This window comes from Empidonax traillii, unplaced genomic scaffold (assembly GCF_003031625.1).
Source record: "Empidonax traillii isolate 1590-97213 ecotype Southwest subspecies unplaced genomic scaffold, ASM303162v1 scaffold5:size3517227, whole genome shotgun sequence".
Taxonomy (NCBI): Eukaryota; Metazoa; Chordata; class Aves; order Passeriformes; family Tyrannidae; genus Empidonax; species Empidonax traillii.
In genome coordinates, this window is record NW_020955198.1 from 896,562 (window position 1) to 922,471 (window position 25,910).

General features: G+C 62.1%; 3 protein-coding genes across 5 annotated transcripts; 2 read left to right on the forward strand and 1 right to left on the reverse strand.

The window, feature by feature from the left end:
- The first annotated feature begins 2,750 nt into the window (after positions 1–2,750).
- On the forward strand, positions 2,751–7,887 carry DNPEP (aspartyl aminopeptidase). The gene is made up of 15 exons (XM_027878777.1): positions 2,751–2,786; positions 2,895–2,982; positions 3,060–3,148; positions 3,231–3,344; positions 3,661–3,786; positions 3,924–4,054; positions 4,417–4,501; positions 4,912–5,019; positions 5,254–5,331; positions 5,662–5,745; positions 6,017–6,177; positions 6,332–6,371; positions 6,749–6,850; positions 7,205–7,372; positions 7,774–7,887. The coding sequence occupies exons 1-15, from the start codon at positions 2,781–2,783 to the stop codon at positions 7,822–7,824; spliced, it is 1,431 nt and encodes a 476-aa protein (XP_027734578.1). The 5' UTR covers positions 2,751–2,780; the 3' UTR covers positions 7,825–7,887.
- Positions 7,888–8,623: 736 nt separating this feature from the next.
- On the forward strand, positions 8,624–20,292 carry PTPRN (protein tyrosine phosphatase, receptor type N). 2 transcript variants are annotated; one of them, XM_027878791.1, is made up of 23 exons: positions 8,624–8,755; positions 10,393–10,443; positions 10,605–10,718; positions 10,975–11,080; positions 11,214–11,412; positions 11,573–11,897; positions 12,106–12,222; positions 12,350–12,429; positions 12,505–12,791; positions 13,235–13,321; positions 13,473–13,552; positions 13,786–13,850; positions 16,172–16,384; positions 16,513–16,722; positions 16,811–16,958; positions 17,121–17,194; positions 17,492–17,569; positions 17,703–17,822; positions 17,945–18,111; positions 19,181–19,234; positions 19,351–19,415; positions 19,520–19,593; positions 19,692–20,292. In XM_027878791.1, the coding sequence occupies exons 1-23, from the start codon at positions 8,659–8,661 to the stop codon at positions 19,761–19,763; spliced, it is 2,883 nt and encodes a 960-aa protein (XP_027734592.1). In that variant the 5' UTR covers positions 8,624–8,658; the 3' UTR covers positions 19,764–20,292. The 2 variants fall into 2 exon arrangements, with proteins under 2 accessions (XP_027734592.1, XP_027734601.1); XM_027878800.1 differs by having other exon boundaries at positions 12,350–12,384.
- On the reverse strand, positions 20,229–25,910 carry DNAJB2 (DnaJ heat shock protein family (Hsp40) member B2). Of its 2 annotated transcripts, none has more exons than XM_027878823.1 (10): positions 25,857–25,910; positions 24,879–24,967; positions 23,685–23,794; positions 23,220–23,273; positions 22,949–23,065; positions 22,698–22,787; positions 22,466–22,571; positions 22,261–22,331; positions 21,795–22,016; positions 20,229–20,397 (listed from the first exon to the last, which is right to left on the reverse strand). In XM_027878823.1, the coding sequence occupies exons 2-10, from the start codon at positions 24,941–24,943 to the stop codon at positions 20,357–20,359; spliced, it is 876 nt and encodes a 291-aa protein (XP_027734624.1). In that variant the 5' UTR covers positions 24,944–24,967; positions 25,857–25,910; the 3' UTR covers positions 20,229–20,356. The 2 variants fall into 2 exon arrangements, with proteins under 2 accessions (XP_027734624.1, XP_027734634.1); XM_027878833.1 differs by lacking the exon at positions 20,229–20,397 and adding an exon at positions 20,675–20,852 and having other exon boundaries at positions 25,857–25,909.

Below are 25,910 nucleotides of genomic sequence, written 5' to 3' on the forward strand. Positions count from 1 at the left end.
CTGGGGAAGACCAGTTACCTCCATGTCTGTGCAGATGCCTGAAGCATACGCCTGCCCCTCCCTCACCTACAGCTAGCCCTGTGATCCATGGGGATGCTGAGGGTGTTCACCCATCCCCTCAGCCTAGGGGATGGGTGCCCTCATTGCCCATGGGATGTTCACCTGCCCCAGTGGTGTGGAGATACTAGGGATGCCCAGCTGCCCTCATGGTCCACATGGATGTAGGGATGACTGGGCACCCACGTGGCCCACCAGGATGCTGGGGTGTCTGTCTGTCTGCCCTCCTGCAGGCCTCAATAGCGTCACCCATGCCAGTGAGATGAGGTAGCGTTACCCGCTGCATCGCTGGAGGCTCACGTAAGGCATGGTGGCCATTCACTCAGCCTCCAGCAATGCCTGGGCAGTGATTTTACTTTCCCATGCTCAGACACGTGGGCCGGGATGCGGGGGACTGCCTCAATGGATGCCATCCTTTTGCTCATCCTGGCAGGGCTGGCTAGGGGGGATCCAGGCAGCCTGGCAGGCAGTGGGAGAAGGGGGCGGCTCTTCCTGGAGCTCTGGCTGTGTTTACAGGCTCTGTCCTGGGCCATCGTTCCATTAACCCCTTCCAGCAGGGCTATGCACTGTCTGCCAATCCCCAAAGCCTCCTGCCAGCAGAGAACACTGCCCAGAGCAAACCCTGCCCAGAATCTCACTCTGGGCTTCCAGGGGACATGGGAAAGGCCACAGTGCCCTGTCCCTACTGGTTCTGTCCCTGCCAGGCACCCCTGGGCACACACATGAGCCTAGCACCAGGGTGTATGCACTCCATGGAGGAGCTGGTGCCTTTTCGGGAGGGCTGCCTGGGGCTCCCTGCTGCACTAGGTAGTCCGTGGGGCAGTATGGAATGTGGACAGGAGCAGTGTCTTCCCAGGAGCATGGTGATGGAGTGGGGGGCAGCCATGACAGGTGCTGCGCAGCCCTTGGCACCCAGCCAGGGGTGAGTCAGAGCCCACCCGGAAATAGCCATAGGGAGCTTTTTCTGGAAGCCTCTCTGTTCCGGGAATAGCTGCAGCATGCCAAGGCGCTGCCCTTTGCTCACTCCAGCAGGGCTGGACAAAGGCCACACCCGGCCCTGCCACTCACCCCTGTTCCAACGCCCCACATCCAGGCACTCCCTGCCCCTGCACACATCCCTACTGGGACCCATCTGCTCTGGGCACCCACATCCACTGGCTACTCGCCCACTCTGGGCATCTGCCAGCTGGGGAGCCATGGGCTCCAAATGTCCCCAGGTGTCCTCCAGGCAGAGCCTGGAAACCACCCAACAGCACCTGGCCCTGAGCTGGGTGCTGGCAGCAGCAGGGGGTGATGCTGGCAGGGGGAGAATGAGGACAGTCACTTGGTACCCACTTCCCTTTGTTTGGGGGGTGCTGGGTAGTGGCACGTGTGTGCCAGCTCCAGGCAGGGGTGCTGGGTGCTCCCAGCCTGGTCCCGTCCCAGTGGGACACTGGCCTTGTGTTTTGCTATGGTTGACATGGAGACCCTCCAGCTGTCTGTTTGCATGGTGCCAGGCGGTGGGAGAGCTTGTTCCCTTTTTGTGGGGAGGAGAGGCAGGTGCTGGGGGCTGGGAGCATAAATCCAGAGCTGTCAGGAGCTCTTGGCATGATAGGTCACAGGGTCAGGTGGAAGAGGACCACCATTTTCCAGTCCCCAGGACACAGACAGCATTCTCCAACTAACAGAGTGTCCATGCTGGTGACTCAGGAGATGGGAATCCAGCTGGCACCCAACACCTGGGCCCCATGCAGCTCTCACAGGCTGCCACGTCCCTCTTGCAAGGCTGCACACCCATTGCCTGGAAGACACAGGATCCTGCTGGGAAATGATGCATGCAGACTGATGGAAACCCAAAACCCCACTGCTGCACCCAGCCCATGCAGAGGACCCAGCCAAGAGCAAGAGGCACCCCAATCCATGCTTCTCCTATCCCCTGGGAGTGCCCCAGCTGGAGTGCTGCCCTGCCACTGTGCCAACTCTCAGAACCCTGTGCATCACTGTCACTTGGAGATGTTGGTCCTCAACATGGCACCGGGAGCTTGTGCCTTGTTTCCTGAGAGGGTTGAACAGTGCCAAGGCAGGGGAGCAGCAATGATGGGGGGCTGCAGCTTGCCTTACACCAGTGATCTACCCAAGAGACACCCAGCCTTTGAGAAGTGAGTGTGTTCCCCTGTGGACCTGTACCTCACTGTGTGTGGGCCAAGACCTGTTTTGGGGCAGCCCCTATTCACCTAGTGGCAATTGGGGCACACCCCAGGGCAGGATGGGTGACTATCCCTGGGGAGCCTCTGTCAGTACTTTCTGGCTGTGTCCCACTTTCACCCACCCATAATCCAGCTCTGTCCTGGCTTTGGCAGGCACTGCATTTGCCTGGCCTGGACAAGGGTGCGGGGTGAGTGGTGCCTGGGGTGGATTGCAGGGTGTAAATTTTCAGGGGGCAGGGTGTGGGTTGTGAGATGTGGGGTGCAGGATGCAGGGTGAGCGGTGTGGGGTTAGGGTGTGCGGTTCAGGGTGCATAGCGTGGATTGCATGACGTGGGGGGCAGGGTGAGGGCGCGATGTGCACGGCGTGGAGTGCACAGGGTGCAAGGTGCAGGGTGCAGGGCGTGGATTGCGGGGTTGCAGGTCGTGGGGTGTGGATTGCAGGGTGTGGATCGCGGGGTGCGGGTCGGGGGTAAGGGTGCACGTTCCTCCGCGCCGGCAGGGGGCGCTGTGCGGGGCGGGGCAGTGGCGACGGCGGCCATGCAGGTACCGGGCGGGCGGCGGGCGCGGGGCGGGAGGGTCGTACTCGGGCCGGGGGTCCCCGACCCGGGGCGGGGTGTTGCCAGCGCTGTGCGGTGACGGCGGTGCCCGCAGGCGGCGGCGCAGGGCTCGAAGGCGGCGGCGCAGGCGGCGGCGCAGGAGCTGGTGAAGTTCGTGAACCGCAGCCCCTCGCCGTACCACGGTGAGGAGCCGGGCCGGTCCCCCCCCCCGCCCTCCTCCCCTCCCCGCGGGCAGCCCTGACGGCTTTTCCCCCCGCAGTGGTGGCCGAGTGCCGCAGCCGGCTGCTGCAGGCCGGTTTCCAGGAGCTGAAGGAGACGGAGCACTGGGACGTGCGGCCGGCGCAGAAGGTGAGCCCGGCGGGGACGAGGCGGCGGGGGCTGGATGGGGACGGGGGGCCCTCACCCCTCACCTCTGCTTCTCTACCCCTAGTACTTCATCACTAGGAACTACTCCACCCTCATCGCCTTCGCCGTCGGCGGCCAGTTCCAGCCCGGGAATGGGTTCAGCCTTCTGGGGGCCCACACCGACAGCCCCTGCCTCAGGGTAAGGCTGCCCAGCTAGGTGCTGGGACCTTCTCTGGGGCCCTCCAGTTTCAAGCCACAAGCAAAAACGACCCTTACTTCCTCTGTGCCAAGCAGCACCATTGTTGGCTCCCTGCCCCTCCCAAATCTGCCTCCCAGAGCAGCCCATGCTGACCCCCTGCATTGCTTTGCCTGCTGCTGTGTCCTCTGTGTCCCCTGTCCTGCAAAGCCCCTCACAGCACCCTGTGCTGGCACCATCAGCGATGAGGCTCTGGGCCTGCTGTGCCCAGTCCCCAGCACTTCGCATTGCCATTAGTGACACCTCTGCTGTGACCCAGGTGAAGCGTCGCTCTAAGCGGGGGCAGGTGGGCATAGTCCAAGTTGGTGTGGAGACCTATGGAGGCGGCATCTGGAACACCTGGTTCGACCGTGACCTCACCGTGGCTGGGAGGGTGATCATAAAGGTGAGTCTGATTTGGGGCAGGCGCAGTCGGATAGCTGTGTACCCCTGGCTCTGGGTCCCTGATTCCACACAGAGTGGGACCTGCTGCAGCCTCTCAGCCTTACAGGCCTGGCCCTAGCAGCTCTCCTTGTGTTTCAGGACCCGGCCACAGGGCGCCTGGAGCAGCGCCTGGTGCGTGTGGAGCGGCCCATCCTCCGCATTCCTCACCTGGCCATCCATCTGCAGCGCAGCATCAATGAGAACTTTGGGCCCAACACCGAGCATCACCTGTAAGGCCTGGTTTGGCCCCAACCCCTGGCCAACCCTTGGGAAGGCTAGGACCCAGCTGGAACAGTTGCCCACCCTCAGCTCTCCCTTTGCCTCTCTTGATTGCAGTGGAGGTCTGCAGTGGCTTTTCTTAGCCCTGCAGAGTCCTTCGAGGAGATGCTTCCAAGCTTAGGACTTAGGAAGGACACTAGAGTGTCCTGAGGTGGCACAATAGATCTGTGCTTCAGGGTCTGTGTGTCCTTGTTCAGCATGGCAGTCGCTCCCTGGAGGAGCAAGGCAGACACTCAGGAGGGATTTGTTGTGTGTGGCACAAGCAGGTGAGGTGAGCAAAGCCCTGGGAGCTAACATCATTGTTTCCACACAGGGTTCCCATTCTGGCCACTGCTGTGCAGGAGGAGCTGGAAAAGGAGGTGCTTATGGAGTCCACACCTTGCAGTGCTGCAGCCCAGGTGAGCTGGGTGCCAAGTGTCAGTGGGGACACTTCATAGGACCTTACACTTGTCACCTTTGATCTCCGTTCCTCAGGGACTTGCCACCAGGTTCCTCTTCCCTTCTCCCCATGGGCGGGTGGAAACCTTCCCCTCTGCCTTGCAGTTGTGTACATGGCACATCTGCTCAGCCATCTCTGTCTTCTCACACTGCTCTGCAGCCACTGTGTAGAAGGGGGTGCACCTCGCCAAGGAGGCAGGGCAGGGGCCTTGCACAGGGGGCAGAGACCTGTCCTGGGTGAGGTAGGGGCTTGAACACAGGACATGTTAGCAGGAGAGAGGATGTACCATGAGTGGGGTGTGGGATGGCTCTGCAGGGTGAAACAGGGATCTTCCCCTGCCATCTACATCCTGCCCTGCTTTCTTCCCAGGCAGAGCGCCACAGCCCTGTCCTGCTTTCCCTGATCTGCCCCCAGCTGGGGGTGAAACCGGAGCAGATTGTAGAGCTGGAACTATGCCTGGCAGATACACAGCCAGCGGTGAGTAAGGGCGGGAGCCTCCCTCTGCCAGCACAGAGCCTGTGGGCTGGCACTACACAGGTGTGTCCTGGCACTCATCCTCTGCCTGGGGTGTGCCAGGGCTGGGAGCTGAGTGGAGCAAGAGGAGGCAGCTCCCTAGGGACAGAGATGAGGGAACTGGAAGTGGGACCCAGTGCAGGTACTTTTTGGTGTGCTAGAGGCTGTGCTGTACTCTTCCTGGCTCTCTGATTGCAGACACTGGGTGGTGCCTTCGATGAGTTCATCTTCTCCCCACGTCTGGACAACTTGCACAGCTGCTACTGCGCCCTGCAGGTGAGAGGGAAAAGAGCCTGGAGGCTGCAGTGTGGCCCCAAGGCACCCTGGCTCAGCTCTGAACTGGCCCAAGGCTCTGCAGGGAGGTGTGTTCCCATGACATGGGTCTGGCTTATTGGCAGATCTTGTGTTGGGACCTGCCTACTTTGCTGAGTGTATGGGGTTCCCAGCAGCTCACAGGGGTGTCTCCTGCTGTCACTTGGGCCACGTGTGTGCCCACAGTTCCCTTCCTCCATGCTTTGGGCTCTCCTGGGGAAGATCATGATGGCTCAGTCCTGAGAATCCCAGGATGGCACTCAGGCTGGTGTCCATTCCTCCCTAACCCTGCAGGCCTTGATTGACTCATGTGCGGCACCCTCTTCACTCTCCCAGGAGCCCAATGTGCGTCTCATCGCGCTCTATGACAACGAGGAGGTGAGCGAGGGGCACATTCATGTGTCGGATGGCCGGCACTGGGAAGGGGTCCATGTTCTTTGCTCTCCTTCAGCCAAGCCTGGCAGAAGAAAGATCCCATGCCCCAGTGGAGAAAGCTGGGATTTGCCTAAACCTGCATGGAGCATGGCCTGGTCAGGGGGTGGAAAGCACTGATGTGATAGGAAGCAGCTCTGCTGGCTTTGGGGAACCCCCTGTCACTCAGCTGGTCCCTGGAGTGCTGGGGAGTTGTGCCAATGGTGGTCCTTGGCAGGTAGGGTCGGAGAGTGCACAGGGCGCAGAGTCCTTGCTAACGGAGCTGGTCCTGCGTCGGATCTCGGCATCACCGCACAACCTGACGGCCTTCGAGGAGGCCGTGGCCAAGTCCTACATGATCAGCGCTGATATGGCCCATGCTGTGCACCCCAACTATGTGTGAGTAGCCCGAGCAGTGCCACAGGCTACGGTAGCCTCCCCTGCCCCCTGAGGGGATGTGTCACCATCATTCCCCGGGGAGTACAGACCATACAGTCTTTGTTGTGGCAGGGAGGGAGGGCTGTAGCCTGAAACTCCTGCTTCTCTTTTGCAGGGACAAGCATGAGGAGAATCATCGTCCAGCCTTCCACAAGGTGAGGGTTGGGACAGACACTGTCAATCTGCTCTGCACTACTATGGATTGTCCAGCTGCTCCCTGGAGCACAGTCTCGGGGTGCAACTCAGCAGCTCTCAAGTGAGAAACATTTGTCCTGCAATGGGATTTGGCTGTGCCACATGTCTCATGTTGATCACTTGGGATCCATCTTTTCCCTGGAGCCCTTCCCTGCTCTGAGCTGGGCTGTCCCTGTCGCAGGGATGTCCCCATCCCCATGGGCTCACCCAGGGAGGGGACAATGGTCTGGTGTGATGTGTGATGGGGTGGGACAGCATTGCCTGGGCATGAGTGTTTCAAGGGCCACTGACTATCCCTGGGTTCCATCATGGACCTGCGGCGCCTTTGCTTGTGCAGGGCCCCGTCATCAAAGTGAACAGCAACCAACGCTACGCCTCCACAGCTGTCACCGAAGCCATAATCCGGGACATTGCTGCCCGCGTGGGTGTCCCTCTGCAGGTGAGTGGTGCTGAGTGAGCCCTCCTAGAACATTGCGAGTTTGGGCTGCAGCCCTGCCCCTCAGTTCATGAGAGGGGACCTGTGCCACAGCCCCACTCCTGTTACCATGTCCGACCCCACTGTGGTCTGTGCTGCCTGCTTCTCTGGGGCTCCATCTTCAGTGCTGCCTCAGGGAGCAGGCTGGGGAACAGGAAGGGAGTCTGGCCTCAATGTGTCCCATCTCTGGAGGATTTTGCACCCTGGCTTGGATCAGTGCTGCTTCCTTGTCCCAGGTTATCTCCCTTCAGGGCTGAGGGCCCACGTGGGAGGCCATGGGGCAGCGTGGGGAGCTGCTGAGGCCTTGTGTCCCTGCAGGAGTTCATGGTGCGCAATGACACGCCCTGTGGCACCACCATTGGCCCCATCCTGGCCTCCCGCCTGGGGCTGCGCGTGCTGGACATCGGCTGCCCGCAGCTGGCCATGCATTCCATCCGGGAGATGTGCTGCACCTCAGGGGTGCTCCAGAGCATCACCCTCTTCAAGGTAAGCCCTGTGTCCCCCATCCTGTGCTGAATCCCCCTCCCTGCTGCTCTGCATTTCTTGCATCCCCATGTCCCCATCCAACCCCTGCCTTGGGGCTGAGCTTTCACACTCCCCAGCCCTCTGGAGCAGTGCAGGTACTGGCTGCTTCTGGAGGTGCCCCCTTGCATCCCAGCCTCCCCTGGTGACTGCCATCCCTAAATAGTTACTATGGCAACCGCTGCTAGCCTTGAGTCAGTGATGGGTTACTATGGCGACATGGTCCTGCTCTCTGCCAGTAGCTGCCTGCTACGACGCTGCCTGCGTAACCCAGGAGGGAACTGCTGCCTGCCCCTGCTGCCTGTCCCCCCACCCCACCCCTAGCTGCCCTGCCTGGCCGACTCTAACAGCCTCTCTCCTTCCAGGGCTTCTTCGAGCTCCTGCCGACAGTCAGCAGCAGCCTGGTGGTCGACTGAGCACAGTGGGGAGGGAGCAGCAGTTGGTTCAGTGCTGGGGCCATTAAAGCATCTCTATCTCACTGGCGCGTGGTACATGACTGCGGCTGGGGGTGGGGGTTAACATAAGTGGCTACCCCTGGGGACTCCCATGGCTCCCAATCCATGCTTTCTTCCCCTGGGGCTGGGAGCGGAACCTATTGACCCACCCATAGCGCTGGCGATCTCAGCTCAGAGGCAGAACACTGCTCAGGGTGAACTGTCGGGACGACAGACCTGTCTGCAGCGCTGGGGCCGCCCCTTTCCGCAGGGCCGAGCCTGCCGTGTGTGGAGCTGCTGTCCAGGGCCGGGCCGGCGGTCCCTGCGCGGGGGCTGCGCGCTCCCCTCGGTCGGTGCCGGGGCGCTGCCGCTGGGCGGGGCACGAGGGTGCGGCTCCGCGCTCGCCGCCCATTGGCCCCTTCTCAGGGGCATGTCCCGCGCAGGAGCCAGTGGGGCCGCAGAACTGGGCAGGAGCGGGCGCTGATTCGTGGAGGTGGCCCTGGCGCGGTGACACACCCCTGGGGGGCGTGGCTCACCCCAGGGAGGCCGCGATTGGCGCGCCGCTGGACCGCCTCTTCCCAAAGCGCGACGTGATTGGCCACACTCGACAGCGAGGGGCGTGAGCGCGGCCCCGGGGGCAGCAGCACTGGTTTCTCATTGGCTGCGGCGCGGGGGGGCGTAGCGCGGTGTCAGCGCACCGGGCGCCATTGGCCGGGCGGCGGCGGTGGGCGGGGCGCGCGGCGCGGCGGGGCGCGGGTTGGCGGCGGGCGCGGGGGCGCGGCCGCGGGTGCGCCATGGTGCGGCCGTGAGCGGAGCATGGGGCGGCGGCTGCTCCGGGCGCTCCTCTGCCTCCTCCTCCTGGCCGGCCGCGGGCAGCTGCGGGACGGCGCCTCCGCCGCCACCGCCGCGCACGGTGAGACCGCGACCCGCGCGGGGCGGCTTTGCGAGGGCCAGGGGGCGCCTTCCGGGGAGCGGCGGGGCAGGGGGCTCGGCGGCCGGTGCGGTCGTCGCAGCCATAGGTGCTGTCACGGCCCGCGGCGGCGAGCCCGACCCCCGGCAGAGAGAACGGGGCAGGGCGGCCCGGGACCGGCACCGCAGGTGCGTCACTGACTCTGGGGGCGCCCCCATCTCGGGGCTGCCGCGCCAGTGGGGGTGCTGGTCCCGGGGACCCCCGCCGGCTGAGTTTCCGCCCCGCGGGGGCCAGTGGGACGGGACGGGAGCAAAACGGTGCTTGCTCACGCCTGAGGCAAAGCCAGTGACTGGGGCTTCCGCTGGAATGGGGAGCCAGGGGCAGAGGCCCTCAGAGCGGCTCCTCCGGGACCCCGCCGCCCCATGGCCGCCTTCCGCTGGTAATGCGGCCCGGCCCGGGCCGGTGCACCCGCCCTTCTCCAGCTTGGCCCGTGTGGCCCCTGCCTCCGACTCTCGGCGATCCGAGTGTCGCTGCTGGTAGCAGGGCTGTAGCCCCTCGCACGGCACGACAAGGCACGGCACGGCCCCAACCACCGCTGACTCACTACCGGGAACCCAGGGCTGCTGCGCCCCTCGTCCTCCAGCGGCCCGGGAGAGCTGGGACGGGTCCGGGCGTCCCGCGGGGGCCCGCTGTCCCCGGGACAGGCGGGGATGGTGCAGGGGCGGCTGCAGCCGAGCCCCGTCCTGGCCGGGAGAGCCCCCCTGGGCGGGGGCTACCGCCCCTTCCTGAGGAGCGGGGCGTCCCGGCGGGAGAGCGCCGCGCCGCTTCAGCACCGCGGACAGCGCCGGCCCGGCCCCCGCCACCCTGCCCGGCCCCCGCTCCCACCGCCCCCGGGGTCTCCCCTGGCAGAGGGGTCCTTGCGTGGCCCCTGCCCCTGGGGACGCTGGCCTGCGGGTACCCGGGTTTCAGGGACCCCCATCCCCGTTAGCCCCCTTCCCCCGCGGCGGGCTCGGCGGGCCCCTCCCTCCCCTCCCCCCGGTTGTTTTCTCGTTCCTTCCTTGCCATCCGGGGCTGAGTCATCGCCTGCTGCCGTCTCGCTGCTGACGGTTTGGACCGAGACGGGGGGGGAGAGCAAGGGGGAAGCCGCCCCCTGCCCAAGTGCTGCCCCCCGAAGGGGATGGAGAGTCACACACCCACCTCCCACCCACTAGCCCTGCTGCATCCACGCTTTGGGGTCCCTCTTGCAGGGAGAGTGAGTCCCTGGTCTGACTGGGTTGCATTTCGTAGTACCACATGTAGGAGGGCAACAGATGTGGTTTTGCAGGTCTCTACCCCCTCAGTCTTCCGTACCTAACTGCCAGCACCCCTAAAAACTCCAGGCTTTTTCCAGCCCCCCTGAGCCAAGGGCATTCTCTGTACACATCCCCCATCTTGGCTTTGAGGGGCAGAAAAGGCTGGCACTGAGGCTCTGCCCTTGGCTACAAAGCTGTGCCCCCTCCCACCATCACCACATTGCATCCCTGTGCTATTTTCCTGGGGAGTGGGGGTCCCCAAGCAGCTGATGACAAGCAAACCCCATTGAAGTCCCCCTCGGATGCTGTGCTGACTGGCCTGCCTGTCTATCTGTCTGTCCATCCCAGGCTGTCTGTTTGACCGGAGGTTGTGCTCCCCCCAGGAGGTGTGTGTGCAGGGTAAGTGTCTATTAAGGGTGCAGGGATCCCCTCCCCCTTCCCAAGGAAGGGATGCAATGCAGGGGAACATGGCAGAAGAAAGTAAGGGCTGTGCCTGGAGACCCCCACCCTCACCCCAGCATGTTTGTTCATCTGGCCATGTTGCCTCCCCTCTCTTGCAGATGGGCTGTTTGGGCAGTGCCAGGTGGGCTCCGTGCAGGACAGACCCTACTTTCAGGTCACCTCTCCTGTGCTCCAGCGCCTGCAGGATGTCTTACGGCATCTCATGGCACAAGGTGAAGCAGGGAGCGTGGGGGGAGTCACTGAGGCCATGCGGGGCAAGGGTGTCAGGCAGTATTGCCTGGTAGCAGTAGGGCTGTCCAAGGTCCTGCTGGCCCAGGGGCCAGAGTGCGCTGAGGAGGGTGATCCTGGGAGGAGTGGGACCAAACCCAGGCCATGGGACACAGGGTCAGGACATCAGGACAGCCTCCCCTGCACTCACACCATGGTTCTCAGGCTGCCTCCACGTCTCACAGCTCTCTCCCATGTCAGGGCTCTCGTGGCAGGACAGCATCACGCAGTATGTGATCTCGCAGGAGATGGAGCGCATCCCCCGCCTCCGCCTGCCGCCCTCGCTGGAGCCGATGGCCAGGGACAGGTAAGGCAGTGCCAGCTGCCGGCCTGTGAGGAGAGCCCAGCAGAGCAGTGGGGGCTTCGCCCCCCTAATGGGGTTTAGGGAAGGGAATTCTCCCTTACCCAGATGAGTCACTCTAGTGCTGTTTGCCTTTAAGGTTCCTGCCCCTCCGTGTAGAGCCTCGGCGAGCCCCGCTCCCCCCAGACTCTGGCCTGCCAGCAGCTCAGCACCTGGGGCAGCCCCCACCACTGTTACCTTCCCCACTGGTGCAACGGTACCTGGAGCACCTCCTGCTGCCTTCCCCATCCCAGCTGGGCTATGAGGAGGCTCTGCTCAACCCCTACTCCTACCACAAGGTAAGCTGGGGGGTGAGTCCCCTTCTCTCAGGAGGAAAGGTAGAGATTAGCAGGGGGCTTCTGTACTCTGAGCACCCTTCTGCTGCTGGTGAGGTACCCCCTTCTTCCACCATGGGGTGACAGGAACCCTGTGGGGTTTGACCATGTGTTTTGGTTGCAGTTTGGCTACCAGGATGGTGCTCACCAGCATCCCAGCGGCTCAGCCAGGCAGAGCTCCGAGACCTCCTCGCTACTGGGCCGGGTCCCTGCCCAGGCCCTTTTTGGGGCTGGCCCTGTGCCCTCCTATGGTGGGCAGGCAGGAATGGATGGGGGGCATCTCTTCCAGGACTTGGGCATGCTTTCCCTGCCCAGAGAGAAAGCCGGCCACCACGACTCTGCCAGCACCAGGCCCCAGCATAGCTTGCGACTCCCCAGTGATTACAGAAGCATGGAGGAGAGGGTGCAGCCACCATCCCTGGCTGCCCAGCCACCCTCTACACAGACAGGTACCTTGTTCTCCAGGCAGGCACCAACCCTTGTCCCTACCCTGTACCCACAGCCCTGTTCCTCACGGCTCATACCCTCCCTCCTCTTTGGCTTTATGCCCAGGGGCAGCATATTACCCCAGCCCCACTTGCCTCATCTGCTACATCCCTAGCCCCTGGTCTCCATGCAGTTGCAGAGCATCCAACCTCGTGCTACCTCCTCTTGCAGATGCTGCCTTGAAGAGACTGGCCTCCCTCCTGGCCAGCTATGGCCTTGGGCTGCCCGAGCTGAGCCCTCAGCAAGTGAGCAGCCTCTCCAGCCTCCTCCAACTGCTCCAGAGCTCTGGTGAGCTGAGTGAAGGGATGGGGCAGGCAGGGACTGGCAGTGGTGGGTGCCAGCATGCCCTGTTTCAGTGTAGGGGGTGTTGCCTTTTGAAGGTGGATGCTGCAAGACCTGTCTCTCTCCTTTCCAGGTGTTGTTGGCCCCGAAGTGCCCACAGTGAAACGGGTGGGTTTGCAGCAGGGTGGTGCTGGAGGAGGTGCCACACTACAGGTGGGATGGGGTGGAGGAGGCAGTCCCCCAGGGTTCTCCTCAGGGGTCCAAGTTTCTCCCTTTACCTCCCTTCAGGTGACGGAGGGGGACATGCAGCACGGAGAGGAGCCAGTGCACCCTTCCTTCACAATGCCACCCCCTAAAATCCCAGCCAGTAGCTCCCCAGGGGATGGGCCAAAGGGCAGGGTGGCAACCTCATCAGCTCCCCAGGCCGAGCCACAGGGGGGACATGGTGGAGATGCAGTCAGCCCCAGGAAGCAGATTGTGGTGGAGAAGAAGAGCTACACGGAGATGAAGGACAGTGGGGCACAGCAGCACATGCATCCACCGGACGAGTATGGCTACATCATCACAGACCAGAAGTGAGAGCAGGGGGCCAGGCTAAGAGGGTCTGTGTGTACGGAGGGTTGGTGTCTCCCCACCAACAGCTGTCATAGCCCCACATGCTTGGCCAAGCCTGTTTGGGGTGGGGTTGGTCAGCTCCTCCTTGTCCTCTCTCTACCCACAGCCCTTGTCCTACCCCAAAGCCTTCCTTTCTCAGCCCACACCAAGGCCAGAGCTCACTGTTGCAGGATGGGAGGCTGGGAGTGTGTGTGTGCAAGGGCAAGGGGGTCAGCTCACTCCCACCACCACTCATCCCCACGCTCTTATCTCCTGCCCGTCCTGACACCCCTGCAGCCAGCACAGTTCTCACTGCATGCTTGGAACTCCCTGAGCCTGCCCATCCCTGTTCCCTGACTATGGGGAGTGGAGACCGTCCCCTCACCCCCACTGCCTGCTCCTCACCCTGACCCTGTCCCCTTAGGCCCCTGGGGCTGGCTGCTGGTGTGCGGCTGCTGGAGCTCCTTGCCAAGCACCTCCACCTCTCCACCACCAGCTTCATCAACATCAGGTGAGAGGAGTGGGGCCAAGGGTGCTGCTGTCTCAGCCTTGGCTGTGCTCAGCCCTCTTGGGCAGGGCTCCAGGAGGGACTTATCTGTGGTGGGGATGGGGAGGGAGTCTGCACTTCCCAGTCTCACACTGTGTTGCCCCTCTCCCTGCAGCGTTGTGGGTCCTGCACTTACCTTCCGCATCCGACAGAACCCTCAGAACTTCTCACTGACAGATGTGGCCAGCCAGACTGGTGAGTTGAGCACCTAGTCCTGTTCGTCTCTTCCCCCTGCAGTTTTGGGGTGCCCCTTCCCAGGGACTGGGAAGAGGGGGCTCCCACCATACCTCCCAATGTCTTTGGCTGAATGGGGGAGCTGATATGAGGGGAACAGCTGCCGGGGCTATCCCTTGGCTCTATCTTTGTTGGGGGCGGGTCTCTTGTGTGGAAAGAAAGCACCCCTCTGACCATCTCCTCTTTATCCACAGAGCAAGTGAAGACAGAGCTGGAGCACGAGCTGGGCCTGAAGATTGTGCAAACAGGAGTGGGAGAGGTAGGAGGGAGCAAGCATGCCTGTCCCTCGGGGCTAGGGTGGCCAGGGACAGGGCAGTGGGAGTGCTGCCACTGAGTATGAGCAGGAAGTATGCTGTTGCCCAGCACTGGGGCTCAGGATTTTCATGAGTGAACATCCCTGTGGGTCTGTGGGGCAGTTTAGGAACAGAGGGCTCTGGGTAGTGTTTGGAATGCTGTGTTGGGGACAGACTTGGGTTATCTGGGATGGCCTGGAGCAGAACTACTCCAGTCTCCCATCTGTCCATCATTCCCCCTGATGCCCGACAGCACGATGTTTCCCTGTTGCCTGTACTCCCAGGGCTCTTGGCTCTTGCAAAACAAAAGTTCCATAAGGTCTCAAGGTGATTTGAGAGGGAGTCCCAGGGGCTTTTCTACCCCTCCAAGACTGGAGGGCTGCGGGCGGTACCCCACAGGGCTTATCCTCACCCTTGCCTCCCGCCAGCATGCACATCCCATCTTAGCTGTGGCCTGAGCATCTGAGCGCTGGGCTGTTCCCAAAGCACCCCAGAGACCACAGCTAGGCAGGCAAAATGCCATCATGTCCCCAGAGAATGGCAAATCAGCTGATGGCAGGGATGGAACAGGAAACATCTGTTTGGGGAGGGATACCCCCTCCCCATGCTCCTCTGGGGATCCACAGGAACAGTCTCCTGGGAGGGGAGCAGGGGTTGGAGATGGGGACCAAGCCTGGCTCCTGTGTTTGCAGCCCGAGGAGGAGAAGTGGTGTAGCATGTTCCCAGCCTGGGATCCCCATTTCCCACCGTCTTACCCTGTGACCATAGCTGTGGACAAGGAGGAAGGAAGGGGGAACTTTGGAGGAGGAGGAGGCCATGGAGTAGGGGTGGCCTGGCCACCTGTCTCCATCAGTAATGTGTAGAGTGTCGCTATGGTAATGCCTTTTGATGTGGCAAGTGGCAGGAACTGGGAGAGATGTCAGCAATGACAGAGATGGAGCCCAGAGGAGGCTGAGGCAATTTTGCAAGCCCTCTTTCCCACGGACCTCCCCAGTCCTCACCAGCTTGTGCTTTTCCTTTATTCCCTGCTGGCTCTGAATTTGATGAGACTGATGCATGATTTGGGGAAGGAGTGATGCAGAGAGGCAGGGAGATGTCAGGGCCTGGGCAGGCCTTGGGAGAGAAGTGCCTTCTGTCCTCCATAGCTGTGCTGACACGTCCAGGGGCTACAGGGCTGTTCCTGCTCGAGTGCCTAGGAGAGCTGGGAGGTGCTGGCCCTGGTGGGTGCCCTGACTGCAGGACTGGCTGGACCCTGACAGGGGCTGATGCAGCTCGGGGCAGGTGGCAGCGGGAACACCTAGGCTGGGGACATCCCCAGGCAATGATGATGACGTAGATGATGATGGTGCAGTGTTCCCTCGGTAACCTCATCAGGCTCATAGCCAATGGGAGGCTGTGGCAATGAGGTAATGTTGGGCTCTGGCACCTCATTGGCACAGGGTATTTGAAGTGCTGATGCCTCAGAATCCTGTGCTGCCCCATCAACATCCTGATCACCAGATGCTCTGGGACAAGGACCTGGGCATTGGCAGGAAGGTCTTGTCCTGCAAGGGCTGAGCAGCATCCTGTTCCAGCATGGATTAGGGAGTCCTCCCCAGCCACAGGAAAGGAGCCCTAGAGACACTGCCTGCAAGGTGGCAGGGGCTGCTCTGTGTCCTAGCTGAGGAGGGCAGTGGGCAGGACCTGTCCCCCAGCCACTACACCTGGGGTGGCACCAGCCCTCTGGCAATGCTGGCACATCTGACTCCCTCAACCTCCCCCAATGTTCTGTTGTGGAGCAGCGATTGCAGGAGAGAGCAAGCCTCATTTGGGGAAGTCCCTTGAGAGCAGCACACCCAGTGTTGCAGTGGCCCATCCTTCACCATTAACCCCTTGGACTAAATTCAGCCCTTATTGACCTCCAGCTAGGCAGAAAGAGCTCATTGAACCAAAGCTCCATGGGGCTGCTTCCTGGTCTGAAGGGGAATAGCTCAGGCTAGTGCTGCCTTGGGCAGCAGCCCTGGGTGCTGGGACTATGGAGGCAGGAAGTCGCTGCTGCGTGGGCTTGGACAGGCTCTCGCAGCCCCAGGGACACCACTGTGAGCAGTGCCCCATGTGGCATGCAGGTGGGTGCACCCTGCCCCAGCTCTGTCCCAGCTCAGGGTACTGAGAGAATCAACACCCTCAGGTAGAGGAAGGAAGAGCCTTTGTCCTGTTTGAACCCCCAGCAACCTGCAATGTGGAGCAGAACAGGGTCTTATCCCCATGTGGATGTTCCCCACTAACCCTTGCTTGGCTCTGCCCCCAGCGAAACGAGGCTGCTGCCTATTCACACCCATCCCGCTTCAGGGATGGCTTCCACTCGGTGCTGCTGACCTTCATAGTGCTGGCCTGCGTGGCAGGCATTGCCATCGCAGTTTCTGCGGCCTTCTGCCTCCGGCGCCATGCCAAGCAGCGGGAGAAGGAGCGCCTGGCCGCCCTGGGGCCAGAGGGTGCTGCTGACACCACCTTCGAGTACCAGGTAGGACCCTGTGGGATGCGGGATGCTGCAGGATGTGCCACTGCAGTGTCAGCATCGCTTGGGGTGCATGGGGCTGCCCTATGGCAGCACTGTGGCCAAGGGACAGGGCTGTTGCTGGTATCCCCCAGGAGCTGTGCCGCCAGCACATGGCTGCCAAGTCTCTCTTTGGCCGCACTGAGACAGCGGCAGCACCAGCAGAGACCTCGAGGGTCAGCAGCATCTCATCGCAGTTCAGCGATGCCCCACAGCCCAGCCCCAGCTCTCACAGCAGCACACCCTCCTGGTGCGAGGAGCCCGTCCAGTCCAACATGGACATCTCCACTGGACACATGATCCTGGTGAGCCAGCCTGGCGGGGTGGCAGCACCCTTCCCCAGCGCCCTCCTGCCCCCCTGCTGCTGGGCTGACCCCTGCCCCTCTGCCCCAGGCCTATATGGAGGACCACCTCCGCAACCGGGACCGGCTGGCCAAGGAGTGGCAGGCGCTCTGTGCCTACCAAGCTGAGCCCAGCATCTGCTCCATTGCCCAGAGCGAAGCCAACCTGAAGAAGAACCGCAACCCCGACTATGTGCCATGTGAGCATCCCAGCCACCCTGCCCCAGGGACCAGCTCCCAAGGCCATGGCTGGAGCAGGGTGGGGGGCATGGGGATGCTTTGGGGCCACAGCTGGTTGCAGGATTGATTTGCTCCCAGTTCCCCTAGGCACTCACCACTTTTTCTGGCCTGTGTTTTCCCAGATGATCATGTGAGGATCAAACTGAAAGCTGAGAGCAACCCGTCTCGCAGTGACTTCATCAACGCCAGTCCAATTGTGAGTAATCACCAGGGGCTCCTGCCCTGCCACCCTACTCTGTGATGTGCCCAGCCCAGACAAGAGTCTTGCTCTGGGATAGAGATAGACTGAGCTCACATTCCGAAGGCTATGGATGTAAGCCTTGTGCCTGCCCCATTGCTCAGACGTAGTTCAATCCCATTTTCCTCCTGGTTGTGGCACCTGAATCTCCCTCCCCAGCCCTTCCATCACCCCTGGAGCAACCCCCCACTCCTGTCAATGTCACCAATCCCTGGCAAAAGAGCGTGCAGTCTGACACCCCCTATTCTGTTCCAGATCGAGCATGACCCACGGATGCCAGCATACATTGCCACACAGGGGCCACTGTCCCACACTATTGCTGACTTCTGGCAGGTGAGTGTCACCTGGCTGTGCCAGCCTATTGGGGCCCCTTTGTGTGCTGCCGACCAGATGGGTCACAGTGGCTTGATCGCCCTCCTGCCTGTGCTGTCCCCCAGCGGTGACAGCCCCCTTGCCTTGCCTGCAGATGGTGTGGGAACATGGCTGCACCGTCATTGTCATGCTGAGCCCTCTGGCTGAGGACAGCGTCAAGCAGTGTGACCGCTACTGGCCAGATGAAGGCTCCTCTCTCTACCACATCTACGAGGCAAGTGTGGGGAGTAGCCTGGGGCAAGGAGTATCCCCCAGCCCCCGCCACCCCTACTCCCCTGCCCCAAGCGCAGTCCCCTTGCCTGGCACTGGCACCTACGAGCTGCCTCTCTCGGGCAGGTGAACCTGGTGTCAGAGCACATCTGGTGCGAGGATTTCCTGGTGCGCAGCTTCTACCTGAAGAACGTGCAGTCGCAAGAGACCCGCACCCTGACGCAGTTCCACTTCCTCAGCTGGCCAGCCGAGGGCATCCCCACCACCACCCGGCCCCTCCTCGACTTCCGCAGGTGAGTGCCCACCCAGCACCGTGCCAGCCCTCGGGGAGCCAGCAGTGGTCCCAAATGCAGGTGACTGATGGGCAAGGAGATTGCTGCCAGTGTGATGAGGGTCAGGGCTGCGGCATGAACTGGGTGCAGGGACAGGGAGCTGCTGTGCATGGGAGGGAGCAGAAGATCCAGGTTCTGGCCAGCATGGGATGAGGCTCAACAGAGCTTGGTGGGCAAGAAACCTCCAGCTGAGGTTGCCAGGGCTCTCTAGCCCTCATGGGTATGGTGGGAAAGTGCTCTTCCCTAAAACTAGCATGGGAGACAGTGCTGCCTGGTACCCTCCCCACCCATGGGTGCACAAGAAGAAACCCCCAGAGCCCGCCTTAAACATCTGTGATGCATTGCACCCAATGCACTGCAACCAGTGGTGGATTCCCAGACAGCCTAGGGCAAGAACTGCAGGGGCTGGGACTGCTCTCAGGAGGTTTGCAAGCAGCACCTGCTCAGGTCTTTAGATCTCTGGGTGGCGGTGGGCTCTTGCCAGGGGCAGGCCACTCACTGTCCCTAGGCCATGTGGGGCCAGGGACCCAGCTTAAGGCAGCAGGGGTTCTCTGAGCACATTACCCTCCTCTCAGTCCCGCTCACGCTCTTTCTCTCTGTCTGTCTCTGTCTCTCTCTCGCAGCTGCCGGCGTCATTTTTGTGATTTGCAGCTAGTAATCTGGCTCCAGTTGCATAGTCACAAAAGTGATCGTTGGCAGCCGTGCCTGCTGCATGGAGCACGCCGGGAGCCGCGCCAGTGCCTGGCCCCCAGCTTCGTGCCCCACTGGACCAGAGCTACTCCCTTGGGGGTTCTGCCACTGCTCCCCTCTCCTGGCTGGGCACCAAGGAATTGAACTCCTCTCCCTGCCCCACCCACTTTCCATCCATGGTCCCCATCCCATGTCCAGCATCATTGTGGAGGCAGAAGGAGCCATGAGCTGGACCCCCAGGGCCACCTCATGGTGTGCTGCTCAGCACAGCAAGGGACATTTAGCACAGCCTTGTCACTGGCACGGCAGGGCACTGACCTGTTCCCTCTTATCCTTGCAGGAAGGTGAATAAGTGCTACCGGGGTCGCTCCTGCCCTATTATTGTGCACTGCAGGTACTGCGGGGGATGGAGGGGCATTGGGGCTGGAGGGTGGCTGCGAGGCTGGGACTTGCTGCCCAGGACCAGCGCCTGGAGCCAGTCCCCCTGGGCCAAGCATCTGTGTCTTGCAGTGATGGTGCAGGCAGGACCGGGACGTATATTCTTGTTGACATGGTTCTGAACCGAATGGCCAAAGGTATGTGCAGGGAAGCACCACTTCTGTTCCGTCTGGGGGCTATGGGGCCACAAGCCTGGCCTGTGAACCCCCTGTTCTAGCACCCCTCTCCCCCTCTTCCCCAGGGGTGAAGGAAATAGACATAGCTGCCACACTGGAGCACATCCGAGACCAGCGGCCTGGCATGGTGCAGACCAAGGTACACCCCAAACTGGGGATCTCCTCTCTCCATAAACATGCATAACCCCAGGGGCCAGGCTGGCAGGGACCCTCATGCCCCCTGCTGTGCTCCCACAGGACCAGTTCGAGTTCGCACTGACAGCCGTGGCCGAGGAAGTGAATGCCATCCTGAAGGCACTGCCACAGTGATGGCAAGGAGCCCTCCTCTTGTCTGTCTCCATGCCCCTGCTTTGTGCTCTCCTTATCCTGCCTTTGGGGCTGCTCTCCCTGTAAAATGCTGTCTGTGCTTCTGGCTCTGTTCCCCCTGCCCCCAGGCCCCCCTTTCCATCTCCTCGAGAACACCAACCTCAGGTCCTCTGTGTGCAGGAACCCCATTGCCCCTACTGTCACCAGAGGGGACAGGGCTCATCTCCCCTGTGCCTACAGAGGAGGGGACCAGGTGGTGCTGCTGGGAACTGCCTGGAGGGGCCCCCCAGCTGGTTTCCTGCAACCTGTCAGTCCTGTGTTAGCTCTCTCCTTGTACCCATGCGGGGGGCAGAAGTGGGAAGGGGTCCCCTACAGCTGAGGGGAGCACGGGGTGCAGGGGGGCCTGGCCCAGCCCCAGGTTCCCTTTGTGTGCTCCCTGCCTTGTCACTCGAGCAGAAGAGAAATTTATAGAGAAATATAATTTTGTATCTTGATGTGAATAAAGTTCTCGTGTCACGTTCGTGCAGCTGCAGCCAGGCCTGGTCTCTGATTGTGTGTACTGGAGGGGCACAGGGAGATGTCATGTCTGTCCATCTCTATCCCTGCATTCCACAACTGCTGGACAAGTGCAGCTCACCTGCAGGCAAAGATGGGAGGAACCCCAGCTCAGAGAGACCCCACAGGCAGAAGCTACTGCAAACAGGTTTATTGACAGCTGTCAGCAGAAGGGGGTTAGAGAGGGTAGGGCTACAGCGAGGAGGGGGGCAGAGCCCAGTCCTGCTGGCTGAGCCCAGCCATGCTGCCCCTCACTGCCTCCTGCCATCATCCCCCAGCAACCTAATCTACAGCAACCCCCTTCACCACCCTCCCCACCACCTCGTGGTGCCCAGGGCATCTCCCTTCAGCCCCAGGTATTGCTCAGCCATAAGCCCTGTTGTGCCCCCCACACTGCGTCCCACGGAGCCAGAGGGTGCTGGGGGAAGGGGGTGGCAGGGGGTGGCCGTGCAGGGAGAAAGCGGAGTCCTGGCTGGGAGAGCCTCCATGGGCGAGTGGGTGTGTGCGGTCCCCGGGCGCAGCAGCCTCAGAACACACCTGGGGAGACAAGCGGAGGGGGGGACACAACAGCACCTGTGAAATCCTCCTCGGCCCAGGGCTGGGGAGGGGCAGGGATGGAGAAAGGTCCCAGGAAGAGGAGGAGGAGAGCCAAGGCAGAACCACAGGCAACAGAGAGGGTGGAAACACTTGTGAGCATCACGGAGAGTCACTGCTGCTGTGGGAAGCAAGGAGGAACAGAGCCCTGGAGGGTGTGCAAGGCAAAGGGAAGGGGGTGACCAGGCTGGGTTTACAATGAGACAGAAGGAGGGGATACAGGCAGGAGTGACAGCATCCAGAGGGGAGAGACAAACACAAGGCACCAAGCAGAGGCCATGTGCGCAAGCCTTCTTGCAAGGAGGAGGAGCCCAACCTAGTACTGCCCTCAGCCAGGGCAGGAACAGGCAGCAGCCAGGGAGGCACCGGCTGGAGATCCTGCCCGTCTGCAGGCAGGCAGGGAGAGAGCAGAAGGCAGAGCCAGGGCATGCCTGCCTGCAGCCACACCATGCATCCAAGAGCCAGGGCAGGGAGTGCCCCTCTTCCTGGGACCCCACCAACAGAGCCCCTCTTTAAGCCACTATCTCCAAGTCTGGAAGCCCCCAACCTTGGGATGCCACCAGCTGCCCAGTCACATGAACAAAGAGGCAGGGCAGGAGAGACCCCCTCCCTTGCTGGAGGAGGCAGGAGCCAAGTTCCAGGCAGTGAGACTCCACCCCCCTTTTCCTCTCCCTACCCCATGGAGAGAGGCACAACCCCAACACCAGGATCAGAGCAGGGGGCAGTGCCACAGCTTCACTTTGGGGGCAACTTCGTGCCCTGCTGTAGCAGGGCTGCTGGCCCCCAGTGGCTCCTGCTCTGGCCTCCCCCGGGGGCCATGAGCTCTGCGGCTGGAGGATGGGGTGCTGTGGCTGCCCCCCGGTGCCTGCAGGGAGCTGTGCCCACCTGCTTGGTGGTGCCCTGCAGCTTCCATCTCAGAGAGGCTGTAGGCCATGGCCAGCTGCAAGTCCTCATCCTCATCCTCGCTGTCCGTGTAGAGGCAGACGGGTGAGGAGTTCGAGGGCTGGTGCGGGGCTGGTGTTGGGGGCGAAGAGGGCCGTGGCCTGGGGAAGGCTTGCTGTTCCCGCCGGCTCAGCTCCAGCCCCAGCGCCATGTCATCAGGAACGCCTGTGGGGACAGGTGCAGGGGTTGGGGGACTCATTCCCTCCAGCTCCCCAGAGTCGGTATGAGGCCCCAGCAATTCCTTCCCACCCCACTAATCTTTCAGAGCAGAGCTCCAAACCAGGGCTGACCAGGGCTCAGTCCAAAACCAAGCCTGGATGCAGCACCTCCCAGATACCCCAAAGGAAGAGAGGGGTCCCCCAAGGGATAGGGTGCAGACCCCAAGTCGGTCTGCAGTGCTGCTTCTCACCATCGATGTGGATTGACTTCAGCTCCCCGTCCTCCTCCACTTCCACTCGCTCCCGCCCATTCTCGATAATCCTGCAGACAGACAGATGGACGGATGGACAGTCAAGGGCCATGCAGCCAGAGCACTGCAGTGGGAAGCTGCAGGGTCTGGGGTCCACCAACAGAGAGGGGTCTATGAGGGCAAGGTCAGCCAGCACTGCCCTCACCTCTTGGTGGTGATGCGCTTGCCGTTAACGAAGGTGGTGGAGGTGGAGACAGAGCGGAAGCCCAGCCCTGCATCCGCGCCAGAGCTGAAGGATGAGGCGAAGAAATCTGGAGAAGGGAGCGACAAGGTCAGTGTCAAGGCAGGAGTCACAAAGAAAGTAGGGGACAGACCTTGCAGAGGGGGACATAGTGTTCCAGGACTCCTCTGCTGGGAGGAATAGCAGCAACTCCTACCTGAGGATCCTGGGAAGGGGGAAAAGAAGTGGCCTCCCCCATGGTGCCGGGGACCAGGTCCTCGCAGTTCAGAGAAGGGAAGCACATCATCTGAAAAGCAGGACCCCCCCAACAGCATTACCCTTGCAGCATGATAACCCAGGAGCAGGGCACTGATGTGGGGACCCCCTGCTGGGGCCCGCCTGAGCTCTGTCCCCAGGCCCAGTGGCTACCCCAGGGCTAGAGAGATGCCCTCCTCACCCTGCACATACCAAAGAATTCAGCAAAGGGGTCTCGGCCCCCGAAGAACTCTCGGAAGACATCGTGAGCGCTGCGGAAGGTGAAGGTGAATTCGGGGGCCCCGGCATTGGCCCTGGAGCCCCCTGCTCCTGCAAGAGGGAAGAGACTCAGAGTTAAGTGGAGCCCTGGGTGAGAACTCCCCTAAAGGACAGGGAGCCCTGGTGGCACCGACCCACACCGAGTCCTCATTCTGGGATATATCCAGAGCTGCACTAATCTCCATGGCCCTACTCACACACTCACCTGCTCCCATGAGTCCATCCTTGCCATAGCGGTCGTAGACATCACGCTTCTGCTCTGGAAGAAGAAAGGGGGCTGCGGGGAAGCCAGCTGCCAGGCACTGGCAGGAGAACTGACACTTCTCCTGACTAAGGGAAGTGCAGAACAGCAGGGAGCAAGAGGAAGGGGGTGGCACAAGCCCCTGCCACACTGGCACTGCACCCAAACCCCAAGGAAGAGCAAGAGCACACTAGCCTCAGCTCTGTGGGGGAGATGCCATCGCGGAGGCCAGCATCCCCCCAAGAGCTCTTTCGAGGGATGTATGGGGAAATAACCAAGCCCCACAAGCCGTGTGGTCTCCTTCAGGGACCCACTGCCTCCTGGGGACATCCAGGAATGCAACCTGGGTGAGCTCGGCAGCAGGACACCTATGGGCAAGCAGCCCCAAGGGCAGGGACACACACACAAGACATCACCGTGGTCTCTTACTGTCCGACAGCACTTCGTATGCCTCGGCAATCTCCTTGAACCTCTGCTCAGCATACTCCTTGTTGTCTGGGTTTTTATCCGGGTGCCATTTCAGCGCAGCCTTCCTGTACCTGCAGAGAGGGACAGCGATGGGCATGCAGCAGCCCCCAGGCTCCTGGGACAGCAACTCCCATCTGGGCAAACACCCCCCACCCTGTGGACAGGGGCACCCCAAACCCACATCATCCAGTGCCCTACAGCCTCAGGTACCAAACAGGACCTTCCTGGACTGGTTCCGCCTCCTCAGGAGAATATAAACTTTATATATCTATATACAGATATCTAGCTATACTAATTTATATTTATACATACACATACCAATACACACTGAGTAAATGAACAAACAAAACAGAAATTACCCCAGAACTGCGGCGTGAGCACAGCAGTGCAGCCTGTGTCCCCCTCAGCTGCCCTTGGTGATGGTTCTGGACAATGCTCACAGCTTTTTTCTGGAGCCTTCCCAGGCTCCACCATGAGTGTGAATGGACCAGGGGTTCCGGGGGGCCTCCTGGGGCCAGGAAAGCACCAGTAGCCTTTTCCTCCCCCCTGCAGCTAACTAGGGTTATCCCAGGCTGCCCAGCTTCTCTCACCCACTCTTAGGAAGCCCCACAGTAGGCACTTCTGTCCCCCACTGGCAAGCTGGCAATCTGCGGCATTCCCCTCAGGTGATCCTTACCCCAGTGAGAACAGGAGGACTGCAGCAGGGTGCCTGGCAGGAGTTGCAGAGGTTCCCCAGCAGTGCCTGGGGCACAACACCGACCTGCCCACAAGGCCTATGTTCCTACAAGGGGACAGGCTGCTCCTCACCCTGTGAACTCCTGTCCCCCAACCCTGTGCAGAGCCACTGGGCCCCATCCCTCTGCCACCCCCACACCCTCCAGCAAAGAGAGGGGAGCCTCCAAACACAAACGAGATTCACCTCCAGCCCCAGCCTGGGGCTGACAGCAGGGAAAAGGGACCAAACCCCACCAAGAGATGCCTTTGTGCAGCCCCACTCTGGCCTCCACACAAAGGAAACAAAAGCTGAATTATCACCTCTAGAGCTGGACTCTGTTCCCACCAGCCCCGCAGGGAGCCCCCGCATAACTGGTGCCAAGCGCGGGGTGTCCTGTGGGTCTCTGCCCGGTGAGCCGGGACACCCTGCCATGCACTTACGCCTTCTTGATGTCCTCAGCGGTGGCGTTACGGCTCACCCCCAGGGCTTCGTAGTAGTCCACCATGACGTGAGCTGTCCCACGGGATCACTGCAGGGCGGGGAAGGCAAGGTCAGGGGTCCACAGGCACAGTCTGGCAGTGCTGTGTGTGGAACAGCAAGCGTGGGTTGTCTGTCCTCTCCAGCGCCCCAGCCACCTCACAGCCACCCCGAGGGCAGCTCAGTGCTACCCCATGCCCACCTGCCCAGCACCCTGCCTGCACCTCGGCCACCTGGGAGCACCCACAGTCCCAGCCGGGGCCCCCCTTGCTGCTGCCGCCCCGCCGTCTCCCACCGGCGTCACCCCAACTCGCCCAGGGAAGGGGTCAGGCTTTCCTGCTGCCGGTGCCGGTCCCCGCCCGCTTCCCGCGGGGGGTTCAGTCCCGGGGCGGTGTCAGGGGGTAGCGGAGGGCGCAGCTCGCTAAGGTGCTTAGCGGCTGGAGCGGATTAAGGGCTCAGCGGGGACCCTCCCCGTCCACGGGCACACCGGGACACTTCTAACGGCCGACCCCGCTCCAGGTGGAGGGATGGGTGCAGGACGCGGCGGCTCCAGCACCTCCCTCAACCCCGCGGTACCGCCCCGACCCCGGTACTCGCCCCCAGCCCGTGCGCCTCAGCTGCCGGGAGGGCGGCGCTGGCTCCGGCCCCGGTACCAGCGCGGCGGCGCTGGCACCGCCCCCCGGCCCGGCCGTAAACACGGCGCTCCCGGGGCCACCCGCTGCTGCTGGAAGTTTCCTCACCCCGCCCCGCCGCCACCGGCGGACGGCCCTGGGCGGCGGCCAGCGGATCTGGGGCACCGGGAGGGGCGGAGGCGGCAGAGCGGGAGGGACCGCACCGGCCCCGCTCCCCCCCGTGCGCCGCGTTCCGCCAGTGCCCCCGCTGCACAGTGTACCCTTGCGCCCCGTTCCCCTCGTCACGGCACGTCCCGCCCCGGTGCCCACCTGAGCGCCGCAGCCGAGCCCTGCCCGCCCGCCCCGGGCCGCCCGCGGCCGGTG

Coding starts and splice junctions, on each gene's coding strand:
- DNPEP (XM_027878777.1), top strand. Junction 3,345..3,660: donor CCGACAGCCCCTGCCTCAGG/GTAAGGCTGCCC, acceptor GCTGTGACCCAG/GTGAAGCGTCGCTCTAAGCG. Junction 5,746..6,016: donor CGCTCTATGACAACGAGGAG/GTGAGCGAGGGG, acceptor GGTCCTTGGCAG/GTAGGGTCGGAGAGTGCACA.
- PTPRN (XM_027878791.1), top strand. CDS start 8,659: ATGGGGCGGCGGCTGCTCCGGGCGCTCCTCTGCCTCCTCCTCCTGGCC. Junction 16,723..16,810: donor CCACTGGACACATGATCCTG/GTGAGCCAGCCT, acceptor CCTCTGCCCCAG/GCCTATATGGAGGACCACCT. Junction 17,195..17,491: donor TCATCAACGCCAGTCCAATT/GTGAGTAATCAC, acceptor ATTCTGTTCCAG/ATCGAGCATGACCCACGGAT.
- DNAJB2 (XM_027878823.1), bottom strand. CDS start 24,943: ATGGTGGACTACTACGAAGCCCTGGGGGTGAGCCGTAACGCCACCGCT. Junction 23,795..24,878: donor GCTGAGGACATCAAGAAGGC/GTAAGTGCATGG, acceptor CCCTCTCTGCAG/GTACAGGAAGGCTGCGCTGA. Junction 22,788..22,948: donor CCCCTTTGCTGAATTCTTTG/GTATGTGCAGGG, acceptor CCTGCTTTTCAG/ATGATGTGCTTCCCTTCTCT.